Source organism: Eufriesea mexicana, unplaced genomic scaffold (genome assembly GCF_001483705.2).
Source record: "Eufriesea mexicana isolate 0111107269 unplaced genomic scaffold, ASM148370v2 scaffold107, whole genome shotgun sequence".
Lineage (NCBI taxonomy): Eukaryota > Metazoa > Arthropoda > Insecta > Hymenoptera > Apidae > Eufriesea > Eufriesea mexicana.
In genome coordinates, this window is record NW_016908335.1 from 527,860 (window position 1) to 542,418 (window position 14,559).

The 14,559-nt window shown below is 50.2% G+C and overlaps 1 protein-coding gene across 7 annotated transcripts in view; it reads left to right on the top strand.

The window, feature by feature from the left end:
• The window catches only part of LOC108555348 (Protein tyrosine phosphatase 99A), an 87,091-nt gene that overhangs the window by 63,098 nt on the left and 9,434 nt on the right, over positions 1–14,559 (top strand). For 4 of the 7 annotated variants that reach the window (XR_001890770.1, XR_001890769.1, XR_001890771.1 and 1 more), the window contains 5 exons: positions 257–444; positions 557–671; positions 12,619–12,819; positions 13,587–13,867; positions 14,376–14,552. Coding sequence is in view for 1 of the 7 variants with exons in the window: in XM_017910955.1 (XP_017766444.1) it covers positions 257–444; positions 557–671; positions 12,619–12,819; positions 13,587–13,867; positions 14,376–14,552 (962 nt within the window). In the remaining 6 variants the exon portion in view is untranslated. Of the gene's footprint in view, positions 1–256; positions 445–556; positions 672–3,582; positions 3,956–4,091; positions 4,112–6,602; positions 7,337–12,618; positions 12,820–13,586; positions 13,868–14,375; positions 14,553–14,559 lie in introns of those variants that run through there. The other 3 variants (XR_001890772.1, XR_001890773.1, XR_001890774.1) reach the window with 3 other exon arrangements.

The following is a 14,559-nucleotide window of genomic DNA, read 5'->3' on the forward strand; positions in this document are numbered from 1 at the left end:
AGAGAGAGAGAGAGAGAGAGAAAGAGAGAGAGAGAGAGGTGGAGAGGTGGAGTGAGCGAAGGAAACGGTTTGCGCAGATCAGGCAAACGAATTCGCAAAAATATGTATTAATGAAAATCGTCGAACGGTAAACATACCATCAAGGAGGATGTTTTCATGATACTCGCTGAAACGTCGATACGATCTCGAAAGCATCCCGGCAGATATGTTTGTACGAGATGTGCTAACGTGCATGTGTTCGATTTTTTCGTTTCAGTGCCGACGGGAAAGCCTACAATTACCAATGCTCACAACACGTCTGCCACGTCCATTTATTTGACGTGGAAAGCGCCCAGCTATGACACGATTCACGGTGAATTTCTTGGCTATCGAATCGGTTATAAGCCTCGGGACAAGCCCTACATGGAAGAAAAAGAAGTATACATACGAAACCCAGCCATTGACGTAAGTTATCCAAAATGCATTGTACGAACCTTTCTCGTTGGTTTGCGTTGTACTTCGGTGTTACGGCGCCATTTTGCGGGGAATAAATCTCGCGTTTATCGTTCCCTTTCAGAATCACACGATCCGCAATCTGCAGACGTACACGCAATACCTGGTATCGTTGCAAGTATTCAATCCGGAGGGGCATGGTCCAGCAAGCACCATTTCTGTAATGACCGACGAAGGAGGTGAGATTGCAAATCTTTGTTATTATTTGTAATTTGAAATTTAAACAAAGAGAAAGAAACTCGGTGTTGGTCTACATTTGTAAGTCGGCGCGTTAGAATTACAGCTACCGATAAAACAGAATGTTTGGGAAGTCTTTGTATCTTCGGTCGATAAGCGCGAGTTTAAAGATACCTACTTTAACCGAATTTGTTAAGAAAGATTGCTGTAACAGCGTACTCTTACCAACGATGGTATGATATCGAGGAAATCTGAAATACCCGATGTTGAAAAGGTAGCGTACTAACTTCGTAGGGTTCTGGTAATTGATAAAATAGGACAAAATGGAATTGAAAACTTACAAGGATTATTAATAAAAAGTAGTCGTCGGTGTTGCGAAGTTTCATTGCCCTTTCGCTAGATGTCATCGCGGTTTTGCTTTACGACCGAGTGATAAGAATTTGATAAACAGCCACTCGTGGTTTATAAACCTCGTATCAAGATCGTAGCTTCTTTATCTTTATGATATAAAGAAGATACATTACGTAAAGCGTGGAAAAGGTGTTGTATCGAGTGAAATTTTACGACGCTATATTTGCTGGAGAATGGAATAATTTAATTATGCGTTCTAAGCCAATGCATTTCTTTCAGTCGTCCCTATCGGTCGAGTTTAACGATTATGCGGGTGACAGATAACGCTCGTTAACATAACATTCGCGAGATAGCATACAATCTTTCTGTTACTGACTTGGTTAGTATCATTTGAATTTGCTATCGGTCGCTCTCCCCCGAAGCATAGACGCGAATGCCATGTTTCGAAAACTTTATACAAATCGCGGCTATTTCGGTCACGATCGTATCTTCGTACGCCTTTACTGATGGTTCATTCGTTTCTAACTACGTCCCTGATTTCCGTACAGTCTTCAATTTTGCCCCTCTTCCTCGTAGCTGTCACAGGCCGCATTTGCTCTCGCTGAATTTTAGGTTTTGGAACATTTTACCGTGTAGCGACCCTCCTACAATCGCCACCAGAGGCATCAGGCCAGAATACCATTCGCAGAAGTTGTCTAAACAGTCCAATACCTACAAGTACGTCCTCTGACCTGACTCCATTATCCCTAGGCTTAAAGTAGGGATTTCCTAGGTAGTAATACTGACGAATTCACCATTAGGCACGTTCCTTTTTCTTCGTTCTCTCTCTTGCTATTCCTCTCTCTCTTCTGTATCTGTTATATTATAACGCCATTAAACTCCATTTAAAAAAAAATTTACAATTTTATACGGAAAATAAAAATAGTTACTTTTTCCGATTAAAGAATCTTATCGAGATTCAATAGCTATCGTATCTGTGGTGAAACATAATTATCCAACGGATTAAGTGTTATCGGAATCACAATGATTTGTAAATGGGCTTTGTCTCTGCTATTTCCTGCTGCATACATGGCTGACATTGAACGAGTACATTGGATGATTTTAAATTTGCGTTCGACGTTTTCGATAATTATCCATTGGGCAAGGGAGCAAAGAGATCGTTCGTAAAAAGTGTCTCGACTCGAGGCGACATCTGGTCCAAAATCGATATGACGATCGTGGCGCCGATGGTACTCTAATGATACGTCACGAAACGGCGCTAAAGATTCTTATCGGTCGTTGAAAGATCACGAGGGGATACTCGGTACACGAATCACGTTTCTGACAATGACAGTTCAAGCCACGTGGTACGAAGATCGAATTTTACGTCCCTGAAAGCCCAGTCGCCAGCAGGTTTCCAGCTGCTCTTCTCCTCGTCCATGAGTAACCGTCATTGTGTGTCGCGTTGTCGGCGCTTCGCTCTCTCGCGAGAGGGCATGGTCGGGATTTTCATGGCCGTCCGTGCGTTTTTCAGTGACCTGTCGTCGACGTCGTTTCATGAGTCATACGAACCGAGTCCTCGTCAACGCCGATTCTCCTTTGCCGTTCCTTCACCACGATCGCGGATCGTTTTGACGAATTTTCGCTACTCGGATTCTCTGAAAATCCATACACGTTGGCACAGGGCAGGGACCGTGACGACGGAGACAGTGCGCGGAGAACCGGCGGTGCAACGAGGACGGAAGAGACAGCAACGTGAAACAAGAACAGACAGGCTGTAAGCGAGAGAAAGAAAGCCCGCGATTGGAGGGGAGAGCAGGGAGAAAAATAAAGAGAAAGAGAGGATGAGTCGAGATGCGTGAGAGAAGAAGAGAGAACGATAGATAAACAGGGAGGGAAATGAACAAAGAGGGAAGAAAGAGAGGGACGAAGACAGAGAAATATAAAGAGGCAAAGAAGGAGGAAGACAGAGCGAGGGAAGAGGAAGAAAGAGACAGGCGAGCAAAGAGGGGGATTGCCACGCCGTTTCGGTCGTCGCCACCGGCGCGCCTCTTCGTTCCACGATCGATTTTCCACGATTTTTCACTCCAGTGTGCGGTGCCTCCTTGAGAAGAGTATCGGGGTACGTGGTGAATGCGACACGACAAAGTCGCCTCTCGTCTCGGCGTGAAGAAGACGCGATAAGCGGGAACAGCCGAAGGAAACGCGTTACAAACATATAGTCGCGCCTTCTTCTCGCACACGACTGTGCAACGCGTTCTCCACATCCCCTCTCTCGCTTATTCTCCCTTCCTCTTGGCGCCTTTCTTTCTCTCACGCACATTCCCAGCGCACGTGTATACCGGCTTGTTAGCAGTGGTGTGTGCCTACGGTGCGCGCGCGTGTACCCCGCTACGTTCTCTCTCTCGCTTCATCCCCCTTGCACGTACACGCTCCCACACAACGCGTCGGACCTCGAGCGTGTGTTGCAGCGTGAGTTTCTCTCCCTCTCTGTGCATGTCTGTCTGTTTTCTTCTCGACTGGAAGCGACTCGGAGAAGCGAGTGTAGAGAGCCGGAGTCACGGTTTACCGTACGCGCGAGAACGTTGTACGTTGGTGATCGTGGGAGCCAGTAGTGTGCGTACTAGCGTTCGTGTTCCTCGCTGGAGAGCAGTGCGTTTTGTCACTCTCGCAGGATCGCAACGGTGCACCATTACTCGTTCCGAGTCGTCCAAGGGACAATCTTGATCAGGTTCTCCCGCGGTCAGATTCGTCATTTTGTGAAGTTATCCGCGGATACTTCGTGCGATCCAATTTGAAATGGCGTTTGATTCGCCGCGCAAACGACGCCTCTCCAGTGCCAGTGACGCCTAGTGTGAGAAAGTTTTCAGTGATTCGCGCACACCGTATCCTTCGCTACCGGTTATATCTCTTCCTGGCTAGACCGTGGACACACGAAACTGCACGAAATCGCGTGGTAATGATTGGACCGATACGTCCGGGTGTGAGTTCGACATGGGCGGAATCGTGGCTCGAGGTTGAAGGGTCGATATGGCGTGAAGGGTTCTTTGCACGGTGCCAAAATGACGCTGGATCGGTGTATTCGATCGACCATGCGAATCCGTCCTATGGGGTACGAATTCTCTTCGATTCCTCCCATCGGTGTAATTTCTCCGGACCCGACGTTGCCACTCGCGCGCCACCATTCGCAACGTTAATCGTTTTCGCGATGTTTTTCTAAAGGTACATCGACACCGTTCCGTACGAAGATGCGTAAAGTCTCGGGCACATATGTACTTCCGCCGCTGGTAGACGTTGTTGGTACAATGGACATGTAAATAAGAAATAACTTTTCACCTACATAGCGCTCTACGAAATACATGTCAATGTCATCCGCTTCGATAATTTATTCTCACCGGGTATCCGCAAATATAGCATATTCGCTATGTAGTCCACTTTAATCGACCTTCGCCGCTGTGTAATGGAATACATAACCTCGTCGACGGTTTCTCTTCGAGGTGTTGGAAAATTCGGTAGCGAAATCGGAGGGATCGCCGGTGCAGTGTCAGGCATAACGAGTACCATCGACGACAAAAGGCAACACCCTTCGCCCTCGAATCTGTCTGTTTAAAAAAGCGACGTCTCGCGTGAAACGAATCGATTCGTCTTCGGCTGGTCGATCGGCGTGATCCCACGCGACACGATGCCACCGGTGCGAGCGACCTATGCAAATACATCGTTGCATAATATCAGTCGATTCGCGTTGGCCTGAGTTTGCACGTTTTCCGGCGATTCGTCGCGGAATTGGATATTTCTTGTCGCGAAGGATATTGGAATCGGAAACAGCGGACGTCTCTCTCGACCTCTGCCAGTCTAACGTCTTTCTTGCGAAACGGAAGTAGGCAGGAAATCGTTGATAGGTTACCGATCGCTGTACGAGAAAAACGTTTACGCGACGTTCTTTTAATAGCACTACGCGGAGTATCGGAACGTATGGAAATCGTTTCTACGAATCGTTTCCATTAAAGCAGTTACTAATATTTTAATCAACGTACGCGTTACCTTAATGCACTTGCATATATATATATATATAGCTTATAAATACCTCCAAACTTACTCGAAACTCGATATACCAATTTAAAGATAATTTATAAACTCTGTTTTATAACCTCTCGTGAATCACGTTCATTCTACTTACGTGGACGCGTAAGATAGCTACTTCCGTTCCTCTATCGAAACTATGAAAACATTCCGTGTGAAAACTATACGTAATTTGAACTCGGGTTCAAACACGGCGCACGATTGTGTTCGGCCATTTTTTTTTTTTTTTTTATTGTTATTTTAATGATCCCAGTCTACCCTTGAACCGGTACTCGCACATTACGATACACCCTATGTAGGTGCACGCGGCGAGGCGTCGCATGCCAGTGAGTCATCCTTTATTGCGGAACTTGAATTTTCATCCAAGATCGGCGGAAACGTTTTTCCGCATTTATATCCCCGCCGTCCGAGATGATCGCGGCTAGTCTCGTTGATTTCTTTTCGTCTAGCTTTTCGCGCAACTAGGATGCACGTAGGACGCGGAGTTTCTCCGTGACGTATAAATGTCAAGGCTCGTGGTGCTCGTGCACGCGTGCAGCGCCGCTGCGGCCGGTTCTCGGTTAACTTGCGGTTAATATCGCAATCGTTGAGTCATAATCGCGAGTCCTCCGTTTGCTCGTACCGTATCCTAAATCGAACGTAAACAATTCCTCTTTGTTTCCAGCCCGACATTCTTTCCAGAACCGCGCAAGTTTACAATCAACCTCATTTTCGTCGACCTTTTCGCACGGAACTGTACCTCGACTCTCTACGCGGATTAATTCCCGATCTGCTCGCGAGATGGAACCGTACCGGCGTCTAGAGGGACAAAAGCAAGGTGTATACCGGCAACGATGGTCGAATGGAAGTACATCGTAACTTTCGACGATTCTTTTTACGAGGAGCGTGAGACAAACGTTGCTGAATTCCCGACACGCTGCAGATGCGTTCGACCCGTGTGTCCCCTCGATCTTGACGCACTAAAAATATAAGGGGAAGCCGCTTTAAAACGTTCCAGAGAGGCCGTGTAATTATTGCTGCGCGACCGGCGAACAGCGAAGCTGATGCGCTCGTTGCTGCCGCCGGCCGTCTCCGCTGTTGCTACCGGCGCTGTTGCTGCCTCTCGGTGTGTAGCTCGACGAGAAACAATCGAGGTCATAATTCCGACTAATTGAGGCACTCGACGACGCAATTAGGACAACGTGCGAGCCGAGAACCGGCGACGATCGAATTTATTTTTTATCCCTCCTCTCTCTCTTTCTCTCTCTCTCTCTCTTTTCTCTGTCTCAATTCCCACACGTGTTTCGCGCGATCGATAAACAAAGGAGGAAAAAAGCAGGGAAACGAGTCCGACGGGAGAGAATCGAAATTAGGCTAGCCAGTTGGATCTCGAGCCACGTTAATATTCCGGTCACGTTGCACGGACGTGTACGCGGCGCGCGGAGGTATATCGGGCCGCCAGGATGCAGCGCGAACGCAATCACCGCTTCGTTAGCTTCGATCCTTGCTGTCCGATACGCCTCGACAATTTCCTATTCCTTCAGGCGACCGAGGGACACGCTAGCCGATCAATCCGTCCGATCGCGTTTCTCCTACCGCTGTACGGCCTCGTTGCTGTTACGGGGTAAAATCATATTTGGAAAATGAGGATTCGTCGGTGAGCCATCCCCCTCGGTGCAACGGTCCCAACGAAACGATCCGGATCGAACTGGTTCCACGGACAATCACAGGGTGCGATGCGACGACGCAAACTGTCCTTCTTCCCCGTGGACCACGGGCCCGCGTTTTAACGTGGCGCTGCGAACGCAGGCGAAAAACAGCGATGAACTTTCGCGGAGACTCGATTCGTACGGCGGACCGTCCTGTCGCGTGTTGTTCTTGTGGTTGGTGCGCGTGTCCGCGCGGAGTGCCGTTCCGAGGGTGAAACGAGCGCGATGAGAACGCCGACAAGAGTAACGAGGATGGACGAATTCGTGAAATAGCCCGGTGGAGAGCGAGCGAGCCACGCCGTGTGCCGTGCCGTGCCGCACACCACGCCACGCTACGCCACGCCACGCCACGCCACGCCACGCCGCGCTTCACAGCTGCAGCTGCAAAACGAAAATGTCGTGGGCCAGGATAGCCAGTGCCGCTCAACTCGTGGCCGCAGTGGCTGTCATCCTGCGGATACTGCTCGCGTCCGCCGATCCAATCGCGTACACGGACGAGCTGACGTACGAGCAGACCACCTACACGGTGCCTGTCTCCTCAACGGAGAACGACAGCGACGTTTATCGAGGTAAATGGGTATTATTGCATTCCACGTGACGATACTTGTGTGATCGCAAGATCACAACTCCGATCGTCGAATGGGAGCACGATCTAAACGAAAACCATAATCCCCGTTTTCTCCTTCACCGTAATATTCGTTGGATCGGTAAATAGGAAACGATGAACATTCGATCCCGAGTCGCGTTTTTCTCCCGAATAGCACGATTTCGCGGTTAAGAGTGGTAGGTATTTCCGTTGAACATCGCGAAATCGGAAGAAATCGGAAGTATGGAAAGAAAGTGGCGGACAGAACGAGGCGCAAGAGGCAGTGGTAATTTACTCGATTAATCGCAGGCAGCGCTGATCCTGCAGCGATTTCCCGCCGGTAATAAATAAACCGCGACAGAGTAATATCCCTGCGAATAAAATGTCCGTGTACAATGTTTTATTATCAGCGACTTTTTAATGAACTGTCCCCGCCCCCACTCTACGTTGCGCCATCCGACCTGCTCTCCGCAGCGGAAGAAAATTTATGGACGCGCTTAACGCCGCGCGATTTATCGATGAATACGTTCCCCGGATTTCGCGGGGAACATACAGAAAACATAGAGAAAACAATGAGAAGCGCTGTAATCGTAAACGTAACGTAACGTCGAACAGACGTCACCCGTATACTCGTTATCAGCGCGGTTCCCTCGCTGAATTCGCGTACCCAACGAAACGAGAACCCTCCATGCGTATACGCGTAATCGCGATTGGGTCCTCCGAACAGGCGACGCAGCGAATGGCGGGATCGTGGATCGACGATGGTCACGCGGGGCGTCCCCGCCGCGGGAAAGATTTTCCCCATGGCTGGCGTGCACAGCCGAGTGGCGGCGCACTCGCGCGTTTCCTTTTCCGTCTCGATTCCGGGGAACAAGGTGCAGCGTGTATTACATTTCTCTCGTGGAATCCACCTCTGCCTGTCCACCTAGCGCGCACCGTAGCGCAGGTTCGCGTTATCTCCCTCTCAGGGGGCCCGCCTCCTGCCCCCTTCGGTGCCCAGTCTGGTTCTCCTGAAACGCACCTTGCCGCGGTAGGTTACGTAAGCGGCTGAGCGCGGATTCGCGGGCGTGTACGTTGTCATAAAGGCATGAAAACAGCGCGTTGCGTTTCCTCCGGTCGCGATCAGGTTGCGAAGCGTGGCCACGGAACTAGTTCTCGCGGCGGGAGGAAACGGCGCCGAGAAATCGTTACTCGATCCTGAGCGCTCCCTCCGCCAGGAAGCGAGTCGCGTTTCCGCCCGGCCGACAGCCAGGCAGGCCTTCCTTTTCCACGCGCTTTTTGCCCGCCGTTTCGGTCCAGTTTCGCAACCGCCTTTCACGGATCGTCATTCGTGACAGGCGTGATCCGCGTGCAAACGCGGATTTCTTCTCTGCATCGTTGCAACAGCTCCGGCTGACCTTATGGCGTCGGCCAGGTATAAAATTATGGAAATCCAGCCGCGTCCAACGTGGGGCTCGCTTTTTACTCCTTTTCGCCGGTTTTTTACCCAGTCCGGGCACGTTAGCCGGTACCACGAGGCATTCGGTGGTCTATTTTTACGCGGAGGAGAAGAGCACCTCAAGGTCGCGCACTCTAATTCGCATGCCCGAAAATGTTCAGCCGGATTTGCGCGCGTTTCCTAATGCCTATCGCGGAGAACGCGTATCTCGAATTAATGGCCCCCCTTAATGGCCTCTCTCGCCCTGCGAGACTCACCTTGTGCGTCCCGGTCGAGGGACGACGCGGTTGCGTTCGACGCTTCGTAATCGATGGCGCGACGCGAAATTTCTGACCCCCTCGGTCGTGGTCGTTGAAACATTTTCGAAGAAAATACGCTAAATACTCGATCACGATTGTACGACACGTTTCGTCCGACTCACCTTAGCCTGCCTCGTCTACCGCGCACCGTACCGTGTCGCTTAAGAGCACGGCATGAATCTGTTATCGAGCGTGAACTCCGAAATGGAATTGTAAAACGCAAGGATCCCAGCCGTAATTTCCACATTCCGCGGCCCGGTTAAAACGTTCGACTTCTCCCAGAACTCTGCTACAACTCTGGGTATCCTTCGAGAAGAATGTTCAGCTTTGAGGAGTGCCGTGAGTCACCCAACGTGAAACGCGTTAAGACGGCGAGCGTTTTTGCCGCGGCACCGGTTCGAGGACGAAATCGCAACGGTGCAGGCTCGAGTAACGCAGCCGATCGGGAAGGCAGCGTCGAATGCGTTTCAAGTTCATAAACTTGCCGCCCAGGAAACGAGAAAGCCACGCAACGCGAAACAGGTAGCCGACGATCGCCGTTTTTCTTATCAACCGTTCCTTTCACTGGAGCACCGTTACTTATTGCCAACCGATCCTAATAAAGCTACTTTCGCCTCTGTCTCTCGCGTATGCATCGCGAAATCGCGCAGGTCTATCTCCGCCTCGACTATTTGCCCGGTGTCTCGCCCAGGGAAGTCGCTCCGGGCGCCGATCGCGAAAAATCGGCCAACACGCGGCAGATTTCTCGGCTCTAGAAACTACTTCGCAGGTGTCCATTTTATGAATCGCGAAACAACGCGAGACTGCCTCCGCGTCGACTATTCGCTTAAGATCTCGCGCGAGTCAAACCTGCGGTAAAGGTTGACATAGATTTTTAATACATATATCGATGTAAAATAAACGATGCGTGTAACGAACGAAGCGTGGTATAGACTGTGTACATTTATACGATGTATGAAAGAAAAGAGAAGAAACGAGAGAGTATTTGCATAGGTCACGATTCTGAATTGATCGAGAGCAAACGTATGATTATGTTTCATCGATAATTTTTACCCTGAGATAAGATATTGTTTACTAAATACCTAATATCCACGACTAACGAATCCTTCAATGGCGAACGAATCTAGACGAAAGATCGGTAAAGATGGAGGTAGAGTATCTCTCTGTTTTAGAAACCGGAAAAAATCCGTTGATTTACAATCCGAGTTACAGTTTCTCGGGAATCTCGACACCGTCTTCCCGTTCCAGCGAGTAATTCTCTCGAAGATGATTCCGAGCGAATCCGCCGAGTCGTTACCAAGCAACCCACTATGCAGACCTGTATGTTATATAAGAATTTTCTTGCACGTTTCCCGACAGTAACCGAACCAGTCGGTTACATTGGAAAGAAAGTCGTTCCTAAACTGAACCGTAAGAAAACTGGACCGGGTATATTCGCCGGGTTACCTTTTATAAGGTAACTTCGCGTAACTCGGATTGCCAGTTCGAAAGGCAATGAATGTAAATGAAAAACAGGCGTATTAACTGGGCGGTGAGAAGAGCGCGGGCTTTAGATTGGGCAGGAAACGCGGGAGAAAACGTTTTCCCATGGCCGCGCGGAACCCGGAAAAGCGGTGGACGAAAAGGTGGCGAAACCTCGACGTAATCGAGGCGGTCGATTCCTTTCTCCTCGTGAGTTTTCCGTGACCTGCCGGAGCGCGAATCGCACGTTCGACCTTGCCTATTCGCCATACACGATCGCGCTCATTTTTCAACAGCCGCGTGTCGCCGTCCGACACGATTCGGCTGCGAATTCTAAAGGTTTTCGCGGCCGATTGTCGCGCCCGTCGTCGTCCTCCCTCGCGAACGCGACGCGAATACGAATGGGAAAGGGGTCTGTTCTCGAGCATGGTTTTTCAGCGGCGAAGAAAAGCCTCGGGGGGTGGAGGCTCGCGTGAAACGAGTCGCGTCGCGAGACGCTTTTGCGACGAAACGTCACGGAAAAATTGCCGACTGCGAGGAAACGCGCGAATCCGCGGGAGGGTGAGCGCGAAACGCGTGCATTATTACGCTTCCGAGTTTCCTTCGAATCCATCGCGTTGGAAGAGTAAATGGCGCGTTCTCGGTTGTCTCTGTTCAGCTCAACAACGCGTTGGGTTATCCGGTTGAAGCTGAGATCTGTCCTATTGGCTCGGAGAAAAGCGCTCGCGAATGGATCGCGATAAGACGGTTATTTAATGGACCATGTCGATATAGTCCCAACCCATTCGCTTTTCTCCGCTGGGTCCAGTTTGTCCTCGCGTATAGCCGATACCCGGCGCGCGAATTTCGTGTCATTTTGGGACGCATTTGTGCCAAACGGTCCCTCGAGGATATCGCGTTAAAGCGGAAACGTCTCGCGATACTTTGGTACGAACGAATTCCTGCATTTCGCGATACCGCGATGCCGGACGGCTCCAATCATCCGTTGAAATGGCGCGCCGCTCGAATTCGCCGCGAATGGCGCTTAACGTTCGCGCGAGCGACGCTAACGTGTAAGAGTATTGCGTTACAGAGAAGCACTGGAGGGTGTAGCTGTCATTATCGAACTCCGTTTGGTACGCGCGCGATATCGGCTTGCCCGGTGTATCGTTTGAAATCGAATATATACACAAGCAGATGGCGTTACAGCGGGCGAGAATTTCGATGAAGAAATACCCTTAGTCGCCTATTTCTGCGTCTATTTCGTCCACGGTATATCCTATCGTGGCCTCTCGAGTTGCATTCGTTTCGAATAGCGATGGAAATCCACGCGTAAGCTTCGGCCAGCAGCCTTTCGCACCCTCTTCTTGTTAAAACTCGACGAAACTCAATCGCGAAGCCTTACCACCGGCCATAGATCGCTTCGCGTGTATTCCGTTTCGGCTTCTCTCCCCCAAACACGAGCAGATGTTTCTCGCCAGGCACAGGAGGATCGAAACGATGAAAGCGACGCGATAAAACTCGATCCAGTTCAATTGTTTCGCCTCCGCCGGTTATCCTAGGATGGGGTTCTAGACGCGGGGAGTCGCAAAGAAGGAAGGTAGCCTGGATCTTAGAGTCTCTGCGGTCGCTGGGAAAGTGAATGGTGTCTATAGAGTTACTCGTCGCGGCGCGAGGGGTCTGAGAAGACACTCGAGGCGAAATTAATTATTCAGACTTTGGCCGTCGCAAGCTCGCTCTCGTCTTTGTACGCTGAAAATTGGAAAGCCACCTTGGAAGATGATGAGCGGCCGACGAAAAAGAAGGAGAAACTGACACGCCGACGAGTGCATCGACCGAAAAATAGTTTACGGAGCCGCGCGTTTTCGAGCGGTGCTTCACCTCGAGTATGACAAAATCGTCGTTTTCAACCATCACGCGCAAGGGTTTTCCTTCACACCCTTCGCGCGAAACGCGGAAACAACTGGAAATAACGGAAGCGTTCGCGCGAGTACCTTTGCCGTTGACAGCCGCGAAATTCCCGTGAAATTCCCGCGAATTTTCGTTTCGCTCTGGTCGATTCTTATTTTCGTCTTGTCGTTTTCACAGTGCCAACGAAACCATTGAACCTGTCGTCGCACGGCATCACCTCCACCACCATCGAATTGTCATGGGCCGAGCCGGACTACGCCAATGGCATCATTTCCGGTTATCGCATTTACTATATGCATTCCAATTACACAGACGTGCAAATGTACAGGACCGGCGAGTACGATGGACCGGTCATCGAATTCGTTTTAAAGGAACTGGGTGAGTACGCGATCGGAAATGGAGTCGCTTTGGATCCTCTCTCGGTCGTTAAGGGGCTAAGCCAGAATCGAGCAAATAACCAGGGTAATATCTATTTCGAGAATTGTCGTTCGAGTAAACGAACAAGAGCCGTCGGTGTGCGTAGCTCGACGATAAGCCGGAACTCTTATCGTCCCGCTGAGTTACGCGTTCGTGCTCGATGACTGCAGGTGAATGCATTGTTAGATAACACGCCGGAATCTGGGGTTCGTGCAATGAAGCACAAATTCGATCCTGCCCGTGGGATAAACCCTGCATTCGTGCAACGCGATGCTCAGATCGATTCCAAGTAACGCGGAGATCTCGTAGAATGCGCTATGTGACGAGAATATCCGAGGAAGAATACGTTTCCAGCAAGGACAGAATTCGTAGAATAATTGGCCAAGTTTAAAGTCCTCTTACCTACACGTGCGTACCAGAGATCTACCTGGATAAGTCAACGATGTACCTACGAGGATCTATGGAATCGTTCTCTATTCCGAGACACCGCTTAACACGTTAAACGCCACGCCGATTTTACGTCCCGTTCCGTTCACGCCGCGGTTAGCCGTCATGCTGGGTCCCTTCCGGGCTGTACGACCCGACTTCGCCTGAACGGAAAGTCTAGCGCTGATCCTTAGGGGACCGGCGTGGCGTTTAACGCGCTAATGAGCCAAATTAAATTTATATTTCAACTTTTTCACCTCGTCGCAGTTTGCTTCTCGATGAAACGGACGTTCTTCTTTCAGAACCGTACATCGAATACAAGATATGGGTGAAGGCTTACACGTGGAAGAACGAGGGCGAGCCCTCGGATCACATCATTCGTCGGACAGACATCTCAGGACCCAGCGCGCCGTTGATCTTGAACGTTACCTGCCCGACCCACGACTCCGTGTACATCCAATGGGCCAGGCCAAACATCTTCTGGGGCTCGATCGACTACTACTTCATCAATTATCGGATCGAGAACGACAATCGATTCGAGGAGATCGAAGTGATGACGGAAAAGAATCACCTTGAGAGCGCGGTAATTTTCGCCTTGCCTTCGCTAGCCAAGAGACTAGAGTCTTTCCACTTTCTTCGTTGCTCGCGTTTTCACTCTGATTGCCTGACTTATTTCACGCGACGCTGTACGAGGAAAGAAACAACTTCTGATGATTACTGGACCGGAACTTTGTTACCTGGAACCTTTCGTTTTCTCCACCGATCGAATATTTCTCTGACCGTAGATAAACATTTTTCCCCGCTTATCCGATTCCCTGGTATTTCAGATAAAATCGTTACAAATGTCGGTTTCGAGCGGACACGGTCAGCTGAGCCGAAAACATCCTTGAACGAATAGAACGTTCGCCGGCTATCAGCTGCAGACGTGCCGGAAATGCACAGGACGGACGAACTTTCTTATCACGTTGAATTCCAAATCGAAATTTCGCCATGACTCACGCGTGTCGTTTACGGAGAAGACCCCTGCGCAATCGCGACCTCTAGGAACTGGACGCAGCCGATTAACTTGGATAAACATTGTTTATTCGCAGATGATCATACCGAACCTGACGATGAACAGCGTGTACGAGATCGTGGTGCGCGGAGGCACGCGAAGCGCTATCGACAAGAGGCTGGTGATACGCGGAGAAGGCTCTGCTCCGCAGAAGGTGCGCGGTATTCGCGATTGCAACAGAGCACCGCCGTTATTGCCACACAGCACCATATGGTTCAGCA